At 39.5% G+C, this 17,319-nt stretch overlaps 1 protein-coding gene across 1 annotated transcript in view; it reads right to left on the bottom strand.

The window, feature by feature from the left end:
* The window catches only part of actn3 (actinin alpha 3), a 41,547-nt gene that overhangs the window by 9,577 nt on the left and 14,651 nt on the right, over positions 1 to 17,319 (bottom strand). Inside the window, exons 2-12 of the mRNA XM_004079863.4 lie at positions 11,633 to 11,747; positions 11,168 to 11,287; positions 9,014 to 9,100; positions 8,339 to 8,426; positions 8,077 to 8,155; positions 6,578 to 6,659; positions 6,087 to 6,172; positions 3,976 to 4,068; positions 3,191 to 3,421; positions 2,966 to 3,113; positions 2,736 to 2,886 (exon numbers count right to left, since the gene is read on the bottom strand). Of these exons, the coding sequence (XP_004079911.1) occupies positions 2,736 to 2,886; positions 2,966 to 3,113; positions 3,191 to 3,421; positions 3,976 to 4,068; positions 6,087 to 6,172; positions 6,578 to 6,659; positions 8,077 to 8,155; positions 8,339 to 8,426; positions 9,014 to 9,100; positions 11,168 to 11,287; positions 11,633 to 11,747 (1,280 nt within the window). The remainder of the gene's footprint in view (positions 1 to 2,735; positions 2,887 to 2,965; positions 3,114 to 3,190; positions 3,422 to 3,975; positions 4,069 to 6,086; positions 6,173 to 6,577; positions 6,660 to 8,076; positions 8,156 to 8,338; positions 8,427 to 9,013; positions 9,101 to 11,167; positions 11,288 to 11,632; positions 11,748 to 17,319) is intronic.

Raw genomic sequence — 17,319 nt, 5'->3', positions numbered from 1 at the left:
TATCCGTCTGACTTCATTGTCTCTTGTTTAGCTCTTTAGGCAGCTGCTAAAGGCCAGGAGCCTTTGTTTGGCAGTTTCCAGTTCTTCAAGTATGGGCATCTGGCTGTATCTCTTTGGTAGTTGCTTTTTCATTGAACCTCTTTCAGCCTCTGTCAGCTTACATACATCCCTCTGAGCTGCCTTGATTTTGCCTCCAACCGTTGCTTCCATGGTGGGTATTGTTGGTTTGTTGCTCTTATAGCCAAGCATCTCAAGGATCATTGCTGCTGAAGTGTACACCAGTTTATTGGTTTCTGTGATTGTTATGGTAGGAATTGCCCTCAATGCTTCATTTACCGTTTCCAGGAGACTTTCAGATGGTATATCACTTAACCGTTGTAGCTGGTGTCGGGGTTGCCTAGTGTTCATTCCAGACATGAACTTGTCTTTTAGGTCAGTTGCTGCCTCGCTCAGCATATCTGTGGTTTTTGGGGCAGTGTTCCCAATCTCAGGGTGGGAGGGTGGTATAAGCTCCTCTCTGCCCTGATGTTCTGGCTCTCACGTGGTGTTGCGATTGTGTTGTACCGCTTCAATCTCAAGTTGTGATAGGAGTTGCCGTTTGTGTATGCTTGGCAGTTAGTCTTGATTGTGGGTTTCGAAGCATCCATTCATTCCACATTCTCTGCATGTAACCCCTCTGGGTGGGATTGCTTGAGTAGAACTTTGTTCTCACATCTAGTCCATTTCCGTCTTGTTCCAGTAGCCCATTTTCTATCAGGATGCTCTGCATCTGGCGCAGACCTTGTTTGGCCGGGCGATGTCTGAGCCGGCATGACATGTCTCTCATGGGTTATGAGGTAGGCCGTAGCGTTAAGGGTCTTGCCCAAGGACCCTCACTGGGTGATGTTAATTGCTCGCCATTGTTATGATAATTACCCCATTACCATTGCTTGCTATTGATTGTTGATTGTGACATATGCAGAGGTAACGTATTACATATATATTGTAATAAATTATTTTGAAAAGTAAATAAAGAGGATGTCACGATTGTTATTTAGCAGATGAGGAGTGTGGCCAACTTTCACACATAATTTAACCCTGGTGAATTAATATTGAACTTCATATCCAATATTACTCTTCTTTTTGTCGCAGCTTTAGTTGTAAAAACCACAGCAATATAAAACCAGTGAACACATAAAATTACTCTTCTTTTTATTATAATTTTTGATGAAATCATAGCGAGATTAAACTAGTCCCTTTCAATAGAGGAAGATGGTAGGCAAATTTCATGTTGCTATGATTTCCACACAAAAAAAGCTATTACAAAAAGGAATTGTAATTTTTTGTGTTCAACTCCACATTTGACCGCTAGGGTAAAAAAAAAATTGGTTGTGAAAGTTGTGCAATGTCTTTCTCTATTTAATGGAGCTAGTTTAATCTCGATATGATTCTCACAAAAAAAGCTATCACAAAAAGGAAGAGTACTTTATGTGTGCAATTATACATTCTATTATTTTTATGAATAAAGCTGGTTCAAAAACAGATAAATATTTTATGTGAAGTTCCATATTCATCCTCTATTCACCACTTTTATCTCAATAAAACTGAATTTTAAGTTTGCAAATGCTGGTAAAGTTTTTATTTTATTTATTTATTTATTTATTACCATAAGTGACACTGACCCAGACACAACCCACACTTTAATGTAATCAAATAAAAACAGGGAAAAAAAATAATAAAATAAAATATGGGGGAAAAAATAAATTCTTAGACGGCCCCTTGCTTACTGCACTGGCAAGCTCAAGGCACTCCTGATCTTGCATTGAAAAAGGCTTTTATGGGGCTTTGCCCTTTATATGGGCCGTGAATAAAGAAAACAAGGCATGTGAATTTTTGTTTTATCACCTGTTCAAAAATAATGTATCGATACTTTTTAGTTAGGGCGTTATATTGCAGTCTATCGCTGAATGTGTGGTGAATGTCGAAAATGAAACTAATTCGACCCGTGCTGAATCGCGTTTGGTGTGAATGTAGCTTTATAGTATGCAGAGGAGGAACTTTGAGGATCCCAAAAGATTTTTACATCAACAACTGTTTTGAGAAAAAAATTTCCAGCACATTCGTTCTGTCCAGCGTCTGGTTTCAACTGGTGCTATTATCAGTTCAGTATGCTAAACTCTCCAAAATGATGACAGATTTAGACTAAAATGTTGACTGGAATGTTTTTCAAACAGACGAACAACACATCGTTTGTGTGTAACCACCACCCCTCTTCATCACATTTATCAAATGATTCAGTGTTAAAATTCTCCTTTAACCAGATATTCTGGATGTGTCTGTGGCTTGAAAATTTCAGAAAAGAGCAACAGCTGTAGATCTGGATCCACTCATTGCATCCCATGCCCAGTGGAAGGGTAACAGTGTGTTCTGTTTCAGCCTCACAATAACTAAACTAGCCGTTTTCCCTCTCATTCAAACAGAGGGATGATAGACCTCATGTTCAGAAGATTCAGAGAAGCAGGGTTGCTACAGTCTACATTCCTGTCCTGGAGTCTTTACCAAGCAGTTCCACACAGAATTGACTATAAAGACAAGCTGCTGGTTTATAGATCAGTTAATTTTGTGGGACCAACATACTGTACGATCTACTGGTGGTTCACAAACCCAATAGAACTCTGAGGTCTGCAGGTACTGAGTCAGAACCAAAACAGGAAGTAAGAGATACTCCTCAACAATCTGCTGTTGGTTTGTCGTACTTCAGCTCCTGAGCGATGGCGGCGATCTGCTCCACTCTGTCCTGGTGGGCGGCCAGGTCGCTCTCAAAGGCCTCGTGCTTCCTCATCAAGGCTCTGATCTCCATCAGAGATGCAGACTCATAATCCTTCTGGGACAACAGGTCCTCTTTGCCTGAAAGCCACAGATATTTTTGGTTTGAGAAGCATTATCTGCAGGTTTTCTTAGTTTAGTGTAGTTTCTTTGAGCCGACCTGAAGTCCAGGCCTCATGCATGGCGCACTTCTGCTTGAACTTCTCAGCCAAATGATCAAGTCTCTCCAAACGGCGGATCTCAGTCAGCAGCCACTCCTCGTAGCCCTTTTCTACCTGCTCCAGACCCTTCCAAGCATTTGCAATATCCTAAAAACAAAGAAGTTTTATTGTGAAAAGAAAAACAAATTGTTGGAGCCCGCAACTGGTTGCATGCTCCTGCTCACCGAGACCATCTTGCCCTCAGAGGGCATGAAGGCTGGCCTGTTGCTGAGTCTCAGTTTGGTTTGCAAGGTGTTGAAGTTGATCTCCAGCTGACATTTCTCCTGCACACGCGGAGGCTTGTGGACACGGCGGTAGTCACGGAAGTCCTCGAGCTTCTGCTGCATGGCGCGCATTGTCTGCTCGGCCACCCGGTTCTCCAGCCAAGGGATGGTGCGGCGGATCCACTCCAGCAGCTGCAGAATAAAGCACCATGAGCAAACAAGGCCGTCTGACCTACTTTTCACAACACAATGCTCCAGAATTATTTTGAAAGAGCAAATTTTCAGGTAATGCTGCATTTTAAGCTTAAATTTGCAATTTATTGAGTAAAGTAGAGTTAAGAAATCTTAGTTATACTTTTGAAGCTCCAGATTCTTCAGAATACTGTTGTTTTCAAAAATTCTCATCTTTCTCCTGACCTTTATAATCCCACCGTCCTTCAGAGGGATTGTCCAGTTATTCCATAAAATTAAGTCAGATAACTGATAATTGAAATGGGGGGGAGGGGGAATGCTTCACAATGACTTTTCCTCTGAAAACCCAGACTGCAGGAAAAATGTGTGTCTTTTTCAACCAAAGTTTGACCTTAAACCAGTTTTCAGAGTTAAGTTCCTGCATCTGTGGTGCAGGGATCACCTTGCACTGACTCAAAGGTTGTATGGTGTATATTCAGGAGGAAGATGAAAAAGTTTGAACAGAAAGAACACTAAGAGCAGATTAAGATGAAGCAGAATAGCAAATCTCTTGCCTCGCTGGCCAGCTTCTCATACTCCTCCATCAGTTTCTCATTCTCCTGGTTGACGGCCAGCACCTTGCAGATCCGGTTGGCAGCAGTCTCAGCCTGAAACAAATCCAACAGAAGTTCATTTCTAACAAGAAGGTCTCCAAGATTGTTGCAGCACTTCAATTTTGTTAAATTGAAAGCCGTTGGTGATTTAACTCACTGGAAAACTGTGGAGCCCTGGACATAACATAGAAATCATGAAACAAAATAAGGCTTTAGTGTTTTGTAGTAGTGTTTTGTGCACATAAACTTTATACTTATACTAAATACTTTATGGACACAAATTTGCCTTTTTAAAAAAAAAAATCCTCTTGTGTATTTGTGCACACAATTTAGCAATTGTACACATTTAATATTTTTAAACAGAATTTAGTATATTCTGCACACAAATTATGATTTTGTACCCACAAGTTGGCATTTGCGCTTACAAGTTTGCATTTGTTCACACAAATTAACATTTTGTTTGCACAAGTTAATATTTGTACACAAGTTAGCATTTGTGTGCACAAATTAGTAATTTGTACTCACTAGTTAACATTTATACGCCCAAGTTAGCATTTGTGTGCACAATTTAGGATTTGTACACACAATTAGGTATTTTGTGCACACCAATTAGGATTTTTTTAAGATGCACAAGTAGGGATGGGTACCGAGCCCCGGTTTTGAACGAGCCCCGGAGCAACGCTCTTCAAGACCGCAGTATCGTTAAGATCTGACCTCAACAGTTCTGCTATCGGTACTGGAGAAGTCCCATTTTTTTTGTGTCCCACAAGATATAAACATTATCTGCCATATTTAACTCACCAAGTCAGTCAATTTTGCATTAATTAATGATGATATTAATTTTGCAATTCTCTCTGAAGTCTGGCTATTTATGTGCACGGGGGGCTGGGCTATTGTTCAGACAGCACGCTGCTCGCGCTTAAAATTAATTAAATCTGCGCTAGAGCGCCCCGACTATCGTGTCAACCTGCTGCTATGATGACCGTATTTTGCGCTCTCTGTGTAGAACACACTGGAGGGGCGCAGGAAAAAACTACTCGCTGCTGCATAGGATGTGAACAGGTGAACAGGTAGAGAGGAAAAGCAGCTAGAGAGGCGGGGGAGGGGCATTGGCTTCAAACCGTCCGAGAGATAGAAACACGGGCGTCAGACCAAGACGCAGCTTTCACTGCGGGAGTTGAAGCAGACACTTTTTCTGGGATGATCTTATGAACTCAAACATTTATTTAATTTGTTTTATATTTACATCATGACAGCAATATGTCTAAACAGTGTTGTTTTAACAAAGGTCATATCCCAACATCTTTCTTCTATATTTAACCCTTGTGCTATCTTAGATGACCCCACCCTTACATTGACGTGTTCTCCCTACCATGACAAAGGTGGATAAAGGTGGAAAGATTTCATGTAATCCATGGACACCAGTGAAGATCATAAATCATTGAAGAAAAAGGTTTTAGATGACCCAACTTCCAATGATAAAGTGCCTAGGATAACACAAGGGTTAAATAACTTATTTAGCTTTTTTAAAATTAGGATTTTGTTCACACAAGTTAGCTTTAATGCTCAAAAATTAGTATTTTGTATGGACAAATTAGGACTTTGTGAAGGAAATTGTTTTATTATTATCATTGTTTAAATGTATTTGGTTAAATGTGTGTGTTCTTAATAAAAGCAGCACTAGGAGAGGCAGAACCTTTGAGAAGAGAAACATGGTGGTTGTTTTCTGTCACATTTTGCTTCTCCCTCGTGCATGAGAAACTTGATTCTTGTTGTGGTCTGTTGTTTATAATTGTGTTTTTCTTTAATGTGTAGATGTATTTATCTGACAGACTTTGTGCGCACAAGTTAGCATTTGTAAACACAAATCAACATTTGTGCGCATAAATTAGTATTTTGTATGGACAAGTTAGCATTTGTGCACACAAGTTAGTATTGTGTGCACAAATTAACATTTAGACTATTTGCAATTTGTTATTCCTTTTTATGTCACATCCAGGGCTCCATAAAAAACAGTTTTTGTTTAGTGTTTTCTTGTTAAACCTGAAATGAAACAAAAAATAAACCAAAACCTGCTCAGCCCCAGCGAAGGCGTGATAGAAGCAGGACACATAGGTCATGATGGCCTTCTCATCGGGTTTGGGTGTGTTCACAATATCTGGAAAAGAAGACAAGAGGATGAACTCTAAACAGCTTCTCCAAACTAAATCATATTGGATTAGAGAACTTTTATTCCACCAGATTACTGTCAAACACGAAATGTTTTGTAACACAAACTAAACTGATCAGGGTTGACTTCTGCTGCTTTCCAACAGTAGCTCGCTGACTTTCCGATGTCAAAGTAATTCAATAACTGCTTTATAGGGATTTTTTTTTAAACAGATTGGATCATTTCTAGGAAGAGCTTATAACCTGCCATCTGTCGTAGTGCAGTTTATGGTTTACGCCAGTGTACACCTCCGTATACACTGACGTAAACTTTAAAGTGGGTCTTGTTTAAAAGTGGGTGCAGTGCACATTTGTCTTTGATTGCCAAGTCATGGTTTCACTTTTGCTCCCTCACCTTCAGCATCAAGCATCCTGGGAATGTCCAGGAACTTCTCGGCCACCTCAAAGGCGGTGTTCAGGTTTCCAATGGGGTCATCCTAAAGGCAGTCACAGTCAGGGGTCAGACCTTCGGACCGAGTTTGGTTTTTAGAGTGGAAACATGTCAAACGGTAGTTTGATGACACTCAGAGAGCATCATGAGGAAATAATGATGGGGAAGATAGAACAAGGAATGCAAAGAATAACCATACATAAAAACAACAACAGTCCATTAAAAAAAAACCACCACAATTTTCAGATTTTCAGATAATCACAGTTAGCATAGAAATTAAGCAAAATAGGCCCTCCACAACATTAATAACCCAAATATTTGACCTACAAAAATAAAAACAGTTTTCATTAACTCATAGGAGCCAAACACAACTTTAATCCAATGCAGTAAACAAAAGCATCAGTGAGGCTTTAAAGTCCCACTCGAATCATCTTTCAGTGGGTGAGTTCAGATTCATTCTTCCTGGGCTGCATTTGTAGGCTGCTGACGTCACAGCACCACGACAAATTATGTCCAAATTGAACGACTCCTTCAAATGCGGCCATCGAAAAGGGCCTTCTTTTTCCCGATTTCAAAGATTGGTCTGCTGGATCCTTCTTTGCTGTCCATATCCCAAGATGCATTGCGGCCGAACGCGAAGATTTTCTGACAACAATGGCGGACAGTGAAGCAGGACTCAGAGTTGGAGATAACACCTTTTTATAATTACACTTCCAAGTTGGATCAAATGGTAACGACTGGAATGATCTAAAGACTGTCCAAATTCAGAGCTGTTAACATCCGGCCTATCCACTGGGAAGGCCACGGCCATTGAAGGATGGATCGAATTTGGACACACCCAATCTATTATCAAAGGGTTCAGATTAGACCTTTAATTATGATTACGCCATTTTATCCAAAAAAAATCAAAATATGTGTCCTTTTCTAGGACATAGTTTCTGCAGGAGTTCATTGGATATACGTCTCCGGGTTGTGGGCAGTACTGTTGGCGCAGAGCATTCCCCTGTAAACAGGGGGGTGGGGATGGCTTACAGCCCTTCATAACCCCAACCTTAACATTATTGGTGGAACAAAAATGCCAAGTTGAAACAATCCATCTGTACAGTTTAGAGCCAGATGTCAGCTCAGAAAAGAAAAAATATATATGAATCTAGTTGTCTGCAAGTGGGTCCATCAGAATGAAATGGACCAGGGAGCTTGTGGCCTACCCAGTGCATTTCCTCTGTCACAAATATGGTCTTTTCCAAATATCTTCTTTTTTTTTCTGAAATTCTAATGAAATCTGCAGAAACTATGTTCTAGAAAACGACTGGTTTCTGATTTTGGTTAAATAGGCATAATCATACTTAAAAGACCACAGAGAACACTTTGAAAATAGATCAAAAGATTATTGGAGTGGGACTTTAAGAGGCTGGAAAAAAATGCACAAAAGCTTAACGAGGGAAGAACACAGAAGCAGCCACCTTTCTCAGTTTGGAGTAATCAATGAGGTCAGGTCTGTGTCTGTGGATGAGGGCACACAGGGCCAGGCCATCCTTCCAGCTGAGGAAGAGGAGAAAACAGGAGTGAAAAGATGCTCGAGAACGCCTGATGTTGAACAGAAAACTAAAGGAATGCAAAGGATTTGGGACACGATAATGAAACACAGAGTTTCAAGAAGTGTTGATCTTCCGAGACAGGACTGCAGTTTGCTTTTCTGGCCACAGTCAGGTGCCTTTGACCAACCTGATGTGGAAGTTCTGCACGTTGACGTTCCTATAGGGGGCAGTCTTCCTCTGGCACCACAGCAGCAAACCCTCCTTTGCAGAGGTCTCTAAAAAAAGTTGTGGAAAAAAATAAAGTTAAAAACAAATGAATCTAAAACAGAGCTGGCCCAAAGATGGAAATCTAACGTTGGCAAGATAGACTCTACGCTTCTTAATTCTAAAATGTGCCCCGACGCAGAGAGGTGATTAAAGACAAAGAAAGGCACAGACCATAAAGTCTGGTTTTAAAAAATTGAGCAGCAATCAAAAAGAGATAAGAGTATGGACCCAATGAAGCAGAGTAGATTGGAAGGAAGGGCCAGACAAGGTCCTGCTGAGAGATTTAATGTGGGAGAAAGTCATCTGAAAACATCAAAACAGAAAAAAGCTGTCAAGAGGTGCCAGTTCAAGGATAAATGCTAGTTGGCTGATATTACTAGGATATTATTCACCGCAATGGAATGACTACAGATAATTAATCTCTCAAAGACCGAAAGCTTTTTGACCTGAGACACAGGAAACCCCCCATAAAAGGAAAAGAACATGTTCTTTCCCATCAGTCAGCCTGTTTTAAGATGCACTGCAGCCAAAATAATTTAAAAAGACATCCAGAATCCAGTTGAGATTCCATAGTGTCACCATCAAAGATACAAACCTTCCACAGAGATGTCCTGGATAGCAAAGCGCAGGATGATGGTCCAGATCATTCCAAGAGTCATCTTCACATTTCCGTCAACAATCTCTGCCAAGAGATGGAGACTTATTAGCACAGAATCAAAATGCACCGTGGAGCAGCGCAACGCCGTAACCCACCACTATCTGAACCTACACCAGGGTTTGGGTAAAAGCTGCAACTGGTTGAGTTCAATAAAATACAATAATAGTTACTAGCTGATTTGCAGTTTTCTATTCAGAGTCCCCCCAAAAAAATCCATACAAATTACTAAAATAAAATCGTTGTCAAAACCTTGAGTCAGGTTTCCACTTTTTAAATTCATCTTTTTTATTAAATACTTTTTTAATTATTGATTTTTTTTGGTGGGGAGGAAGATTTAGACCCCAGGGGCTGTGTTCCAGCAAAATATTGGTAGACATTTTAATCTTCTTTAGGCTCTGTTTATTATTAGGATTAAAGTTCACTGCTGATGAAAATCACGTTTTTTTAGTTTTTGACGTGTGGCATTTTTCTCATGAGAGAGAACAAATGTAATAAAAAAATCATGTCACAAAACTGTCACAAAGATGACAAAGATGCTCTTTTTGAATTAATGAGCCGTTGTGATGTCAGAACGGCCAAAGAGCGCACGGACAAGCTCCCTGATCTGCCCCGTCCAGCGTGCACAAGATCAGATCAGATTTTAAGTGCGTCCAAGGCTGGATTTTATTGTTGGCTGCACATATTTAAGATTAAACTTAAAATTAAAGTCCCAATAGGTGTCACGCACCTAGATGCGTGTAATGTGTTCTTCGCATTTGATCCATTCCCTGGATGAGCAGTGAGCTGCAGCCTAACCCTTCCTCTGGGTCCGTGCGACCAAGAAAAAGGTTCAGTCCTGGCCGCACGTATCTATAAAATAACTTACAAGTCACTTTCTGGCGCTCATTTATTATTATGTATTATTTTTCTTATTATTATTTATTATATTCATTTTATTTGCATTGCAAGTGAATTCAATAGTCTGCATGTGCTAGCATCAAATCAATTCTGAGCCACAGCCAGTGCTGCTTGCTGCTGAAATGTATCATTTAAAGCATTTTTCATGGGTTTATCAAAGTTCTTTTTCGTGTATAATTTTCTTAATATAATATAACAGCAGGGTCTGGTACACACATTTCGTTTGTCATTCCTCACATTGTTCAAAAAGTATCAATTTGGAACCAAAAACATGTCACTTTTCACCATTTCTTAATCGCTAAAGATAAACTTTTGAGAAAAGAGACTGTCAGTTGGTGTCATTTGTGTCAAGCTTTTCAATCATTCTACACCGTGAAACAAGATTTTGTGTCTCCTTCTAAATTTCATCTATCCATCCATCCATCCATCCATCCATCCATCCAAAGAAGAACTAAATTCAATTGAAACCTTGTCTTTCCTCGAGTTCCTCGAGCTTATTTTATGCTCGTTTTAGTGTGATGAGGTTAAGTCTTTTATTAATAAAGTTTGTGAAGCTAACTATAACTAACTATAAAATCTAATTCAGGAAGAAAATCTCAAACTCAGTGACCTTAAAGGGCCTATATCGCGCAAAATCTACTCTTAAGTGTATTATTATAATGTTTATTCCTTACAAAAAAACAACCTCAAAGCGGAATTCATGCATCTGAGCATTCTTCCAAAAACCTGCGCTCTGAGTACCAGCCCCTCCCAATTCATGAAAACGAGTGGGTTCACACATTGTGACGTAAAAGGTGGGGAACAGCCCCTTCCAGGACGAGTCTGCGCTGCCAGCACCACCCCCAGGCTTAACACACAGACACTCTTTCCTTGGAACTACACTGCCGAGGCCGTTGACAACATGAAATGGGCGGCACCTCAGATATCAAGTCGTCTTACTTCCGGGTAGGAAAATTAGCTGCAAAAATAACATATGATTCATAATATACTTAATTCTTAATGTGCCTATGGTAATATATAGTCATATATATGTATATAGTTTACTCTGAAAGGCTTAAGAAAAGCATGATATAGGCCCATTAAAAATACAAAAACATGAGATGCTTAGTTGGGACACCCTGATTATCTTAAAAGGAGGAACAGCAGGGATGGGAATAAGTGAAGGGGAACTTTTAGTGCAGACGGGACTCTCACCCTCTGCTCCAATAGATACCAGTTTGACCCCCTTGCTGCAGATGAAGTCCAGTGCTTTGTTCACGTTGGCGATCTTATGGAAGCGCATCTTGCCTTTGTCTGGTTTAGGCAGCCTTTCCCCTAATGGACAAAAAGAGGATTCAAACAACATTTTACAGACAAATGTCATAAATACTCCATCCACAGTCTTTGATCTATAGCAGTTTTCTTATCTTTTCTTTTTTAAGATGGGTGTAGACTTTGACTTCGGTTTGTTTGATACTTTTTGCACCAAGCTTTTAGTATTACTAATTGCATTGCAAAAGCCTTTCACCTCCAAAAATTCCAAACTAAACAAAAAAACAAGTAATTTTTTATTGGGTCCACAGGGGGGGGAAAAATCGAGCATGAAAACTTTCTGCAAAACTAGTTTGCTTTTTTTTTTTAGACAATGCTTATGTGTGCAAAGTGTGCGGGGGCATCCACCTGATATGACCTCCAGCAGCAGCATGAGCTTGAGGCCATTTCTGAAATCCTCTTCAATGTTCTCGATCTGTGTACCGGCTTTCCTTAAGTGGGAGTTGCACCAAGCTGTAAAGGTCTGGTGGGGAAACACGCAACAAGACAAAAAGGATTTTAGAAGCATTGCAACCGCATGCCAGCAGCAGAGCCACCCCACAGCGTGCAGATGAGAACACATGTGCACGCATGACTGGATTATTCTTTTCTGTGGTCAAAGCTGCTTAGTGAGGGCCAAATCCCCCTCTGTAATTTCTAACCTTGTTTTGGCTGCAGCTGTTGAGTGAACAGGAATGATCCTACAAATTTACCAGAAAAATCATTCCAAACTCCAATTCCTGTTATCCAGACAAAATGACGTGAATCAGAGCCAAAACGTCTCCTCAAAGACGCTCTTCCAGCATCAGGTTCTAACTGGTTGCATCACAGCAGAACTTTAAAAAAAAAAGTAAAAAAACATGTTCTGATGAAAATTGTGTTTTTGGTGTTTTTAACATGTTCTTGTGGCGTTTCTCTCATGATGGAGGACATATAGAAAGAAAATATTTTTGTATCAAAAACCTCTTAAGTTGAAATGTTGAGACCTTGATTCCTTTTTTTTCTTTTTTACCACACATGCTTTTTTTCCCAGTCGAGTGTCAAACACACAGCACACAAACAGTTTACTACTGTCTGCAGGTTTGATAGGAAGTAACTAATGTTTGGATGGACAAACTTCTTCAAATATTAGGTCAAAAGGAAAAGTAAACAAGGCAGTGCAATGTTGCTGACTCCAGTTGCGGTATTTACACGAACTCAATGCTTTTTAACCAGTTAAAATAGGTTTTTCAGCAAAAATGACATTAAGGAAAGTTGTACAAATTTTAAATTTATATCGAGTTTATATAAAGTTGAATCATAAGTAACTGGGGAGTGCGTCTCAGCCAGGAAGAAGCTTTTCTGTCCTCAGTGTTCTGTCAGGCATTTAACCGAAACAAGAACTTCTTTTAAATCTAGTTCTCTCTTTTTCAATACAACCCATTTATTAGGTGATGGATGTAACATACCCTCCAGTCTTGTCGGGAAAACTGCCCGATGGCTGCAGAGCTCAATTTAATTAACAGCATCCGATCCAGAATTTTCTGAAGCCTTCATGGTTTGTTTGGCTTCAAGTAAAAGCAGCATGTTTGTGTTCATGACGCCTAAGACTGCAGCCGCTGTTTGGCAGGAGCTCAGGGAATGTGGGGAAGTGGAAGCAGAAAAAGGGCCTGAGTTGACTAACTAAATACTCCCGATGGTGTGGGTGGAGTGAGGGGCTGAGCCTCTCTATATCAGCAGAGAATTCACAAAGATTTCACCATGTGTGGGTGCTGCTAGCTGAACATCTGTATGTTCATGTGAAACAGGACAAACACAGGAGGAAGAAACAATCCAACACATTGATGGACCCCAGACTAAGATGTTTACCTTTCGCCTTAACCCTTGTGCTATCCTATGGGGTCCAGATCCTTACCATGACGTGTTCTCCCTACCATGACAAAGGTGGATAAAGGTGAAGAAGATTTCATGTAATCCATGGACACCAGTTAAGATCACATATCATTGAAGAAGAGAGGTTTAGCGCACTGTCTTGTGGGTAGATGACCCCACTCCCAATGTTAAAGTGCCTAGGATAGCACAAGGGTTAACCCATTAGGGGCAAATCAGCTTTCACTGAGTCACACAGATGGTTTGGCAGAGTTTTATGCCGATGGCCTTCCTGACACAACCCTTTAATTTTCAAGGCACAAGGAGACCCCATTAGGCAGCAGCACAAAGGTTCTTGCCAAGGGGTGTAGCGATTCATTTTAACAGCGATTTGATTCAATTAGATTTTTATGGTCGCTGATTTGATTCACTTTCAATTTTTGTTCATTTTAAATGTTCCAATGCGGTCAGAATCACTGACCTAAAAATGATACAACTTATCTTTAGCAAAAAATTCAACCAGTGTGACCCAGACATAAACACCTAGGTGCTGAACAGTTCGGTAAGGTTTTCTAGATTCTTTGTTTTTGTTGCAAAATAATCAAGTGTTGTTTTTTTCACATCAAAATAATACAAACAGAACATTATTAGAACATTACTGTGTGGTCACGTCTTTGAAAAATTCAAAGTCTTTCCACACATTGACTATAATGATGGATTGATCATTTTTTGCTGTCATCACGTGCGTGCTGTCCGGTGTGATGCACTTGGTCGATTTTAGAGTATAGTAAAATAGACCTACCCTGTCCCAATCCATGTGTTATTTTCCAATTAGGATTCGATCATCGATTTATTTTATTTTGAAACGATTTTATTTCAATGGTATTGGTAGATTCAACTCGATTCTGCCTCAGACAGATCGACCTGGTTTGATCCTAGGAATAGAAATTGATTTGTTGAGTAATTATTAAACCCTTAGTTTGGCCTGAGGACCCAACACTGAATTTTGGTTTATTATTGCATGACCTGGGAAACAAACCCAGATTTCTTGGGTGCCAGTCTTACAGCCTTCCAATTGAACAAGGTAAACTAAAATTAACTACAAGGGCTACAGTATTTTTCATACTATTTCTCAGTCAGACGAGTTTAGTTGACAAAACAAAAAAACGTTTGTAACATTTTCAGAGGCTGTTGTGGCGCAAAGGTAGAGCGGTCAACCTCTAAGTGAAAGATTAATTTAAAACAAATATCTACAAAATACAATTTATCTACATTTAACTGGATTATTAGAAAGTCTGGAACTTTGGTATTTAACCCTGGGGTAGGCCAACTACGGCCCAGGGGCCATATGCAGCTCATTAAACTATTTCATCTGGACCACCAAACTGGAATAAATTATAGTGATAATCCTTAATGATTTACCTTTCCTGCAATTATGATTTCTCGGCATAGATGGGAGACTATAAATACATTGACCATTGTCAAGGTTCAGAACTTTATCTTGCATTCAAGTGGTGTTTAAAGATTTGTGTTTTTTGTGACGTTTTTCGAGTCAGACAATCTTTTTTCAGATCATTTCAACATCCCATGAATGCAACATTTCTCTAAATTTGCATTTTTCACTGAGAGACATTAACCCATGTGTGCAAATTACACTAAAATAAAAAAGGCATATAAATAAGCCAAATAAAAACTCCAAAATGTTCTAAAATAAAATCTATATATTAATTTTCAATCAAAATTAAAGCTTATTTTTTTTACAGTTTTCACATTATTTCTTTTTTTTCATGCGGTGGATCACCAAAACGCTCCATGCCTCGGCTCCTGGTCCAGTCCTCCTGTCAAATTTTAGAACCCTTTGTGGCTCACGAGTCAAAACGTTTGCCCACTGCTGATTTAACTTCTTAAGACCCAAACTCTTGTTTGATATGCCATTTTTATACTTCTGTGAAACAGACAGAAGTTGCAGAAAGAAAAACACTCAAAGGGTGATGAATTCCTACACTAAATATCAAAACTGCAGGCAATCATTACTCCATGCACTCAATAATGCAGGATTTGCTTAAAGTCAATAAACCAACTAATGATGTTATTTAAATTCCAACTGTAATCAATGAGAGGAACACTCAACTTCATCACAACTTCTCTTTGGTGAAATCTTGTTTCTTGAGTCAAATACAGTTGCAATAACTGCCTTAAGAAAGATCAACAAACAAGAAAACATTCATCCTAAAGAAACAAATTCCGGGCTTTAATGCCTTTAAGACTTTTGTTCTTACAAGTGTTGATGTGTTGCTATTCCTAATGTATAAATTGATGATTGTTCTCTGAAGGAAAGAGTTGCTTGTTATGTGTTGTGTTTCTTTGTGGAAGTTAGAAAACAGTGGGTACCCACAAAGAACATGTGCATTTTTTTTTTCTTAGATGGTTATTATGGTCTCCAAATAACCTAAATTAAAGTGATGTTTCTTTTTATGTACACTGCAAATCCCAATCCAATCTATATTTGAGGTTTTAAAACAAATAAAATGCTTATATCAGCAGTAATATTAGATTTTCAGGGATTGAATTAATTCTTTTTAATCATAGTTATTTATAAAAATGTAGGATATTCAGACATTTGTTTTGTTGGTGATGGAAATCTGAAATTTCCTGAAATCTGCCTGTTCAAACTACCTTGTCTCCAAACAAATTAGTGAATTTCGATGGCTTTTTGGATTGTGAGCTCTACAGAGAACAAGAGCTCAAGCAGGAATGCCCTCTCTGCTGTAATTTGATGTAAGCAGCGTCCCAGGAGAAAAAGAGGCTGCCTGTCAAGCTCGCCGGGTTTTGAGCAGGTGCTGCTCCCGCTTTACGGTGGCATGACCAAATTTAGACTGACTGCTAATGCAGCACCCAAACCCTTAGCCCAACTTGCAGAGGAGATAAGGAGGAGTCTGAAGGAGGAGGCAGAGCGCCAGCAGAGAAGGAGGAGGAGAGGAGGAAGTGGGAGAGGGAGGATGTACAAGCTAAATTGGGTTGGCATGGGATATCACCGCGCAGCTGAGACGGCAGGATTCCTGAGCTAAACTGTAAGACAGACGTGGAGGTGCAGGGAAGGAAAAAAGATGCTACAAGAGAAAAGCTGATGAGAGATGACTCGTAACCCTAAACCAGGAAATGGAAGGAAGTCACCTTTACAGACTTCAATATAACAAAAAATGTATTCACCAAACATAACTTTCCCTCCTAAATCTCCAATCTGTAATTGTCCAATCACAGATGTATGTTGAATTGAATTTAGTCCTTCAGTATGAAGTCATTCTGACGCTGAAACCTTATCTGCCTCCTGTGGTCTTTTCCTTCTGTCCCCACCTGTTGGTCTGTTCTGACCCAGCTTTGTACCACTTCTGGCAGAATGAGGTCACTGCAGCTCAGCTGCATGTCTGACATAACTGCGGCTCTGCAGGCTGTCCACCCTGAGTACAGCTGGCATGCCTGCATACATGTCTAACCACGCCAACAAAGACTCCACTTCCCATCTGAAAAGGCTTAGAGGTCTCAATAATGCTGCTGGCTTGACGGTCGGTCAAAACACTGTGGACCGCAGCTCTGCTGGAGGCCTGGACGCCACTACCTCTGGACAGTGAGCTGAATGCTACAATTTTCCAACATGAACAGTCTACAAAATGCTTTATTTTTTAATTTTAAACATTTTTTTTATCCCAATTACATCAAAAATTAAAAATAATGCAGCATCTACACAATGCAGAAGCAGAATGGGCCTTGTACAGTTACTGTTCCCCAATCTCATTTTTTTATGCCATCTTTCATTTTTCCAACATTCAAGCTATGGTGCTTTTCTTTCTCCCCTGGATGTGTGAAATGAAAGTTAAATTTCTTATTAAAGAAGGCTGGTCTTGGTTCAGAAAATAAAAAAACTCTATTTAAATAAAAACAAAATATTTAGTTGAGTTTAATGTTGGTCATTTTTATTTTTATTTATTCATTGATACTTTTCCATTTGCTCTTAGAAATTTTTGAAATATTAATAATAATGTGAAAAGAAATCAAGGATGGACACACTAGCTCACTAACCCTCTATTACAATATTAATGATGACCTGACAGAACCCATAAAATAGGATTAGTATTTAGTACTTGTGTAGTGCTTGTATTAGTTGCAAAGTAATTCAGCCAACCCATTCAAATAATACATGATCCACCCTG

The sequence above is a fragment of the Oryzias latipes genome, chromosome 18 (assembly GCF_002234675.1).
Source record: "Oryzias latipes chromosome 18, ASM223467v1".
NCBI classification, from domain to species: Eukaryota; Metazoa; Chordata; class Actinopteri; order Beloniformes; family Adrianichthyidae; genus Oryzias; species Oryzias latipes.
This window is presented reverse-complemented; position numbering and strand designations above follow the sequence as displayed.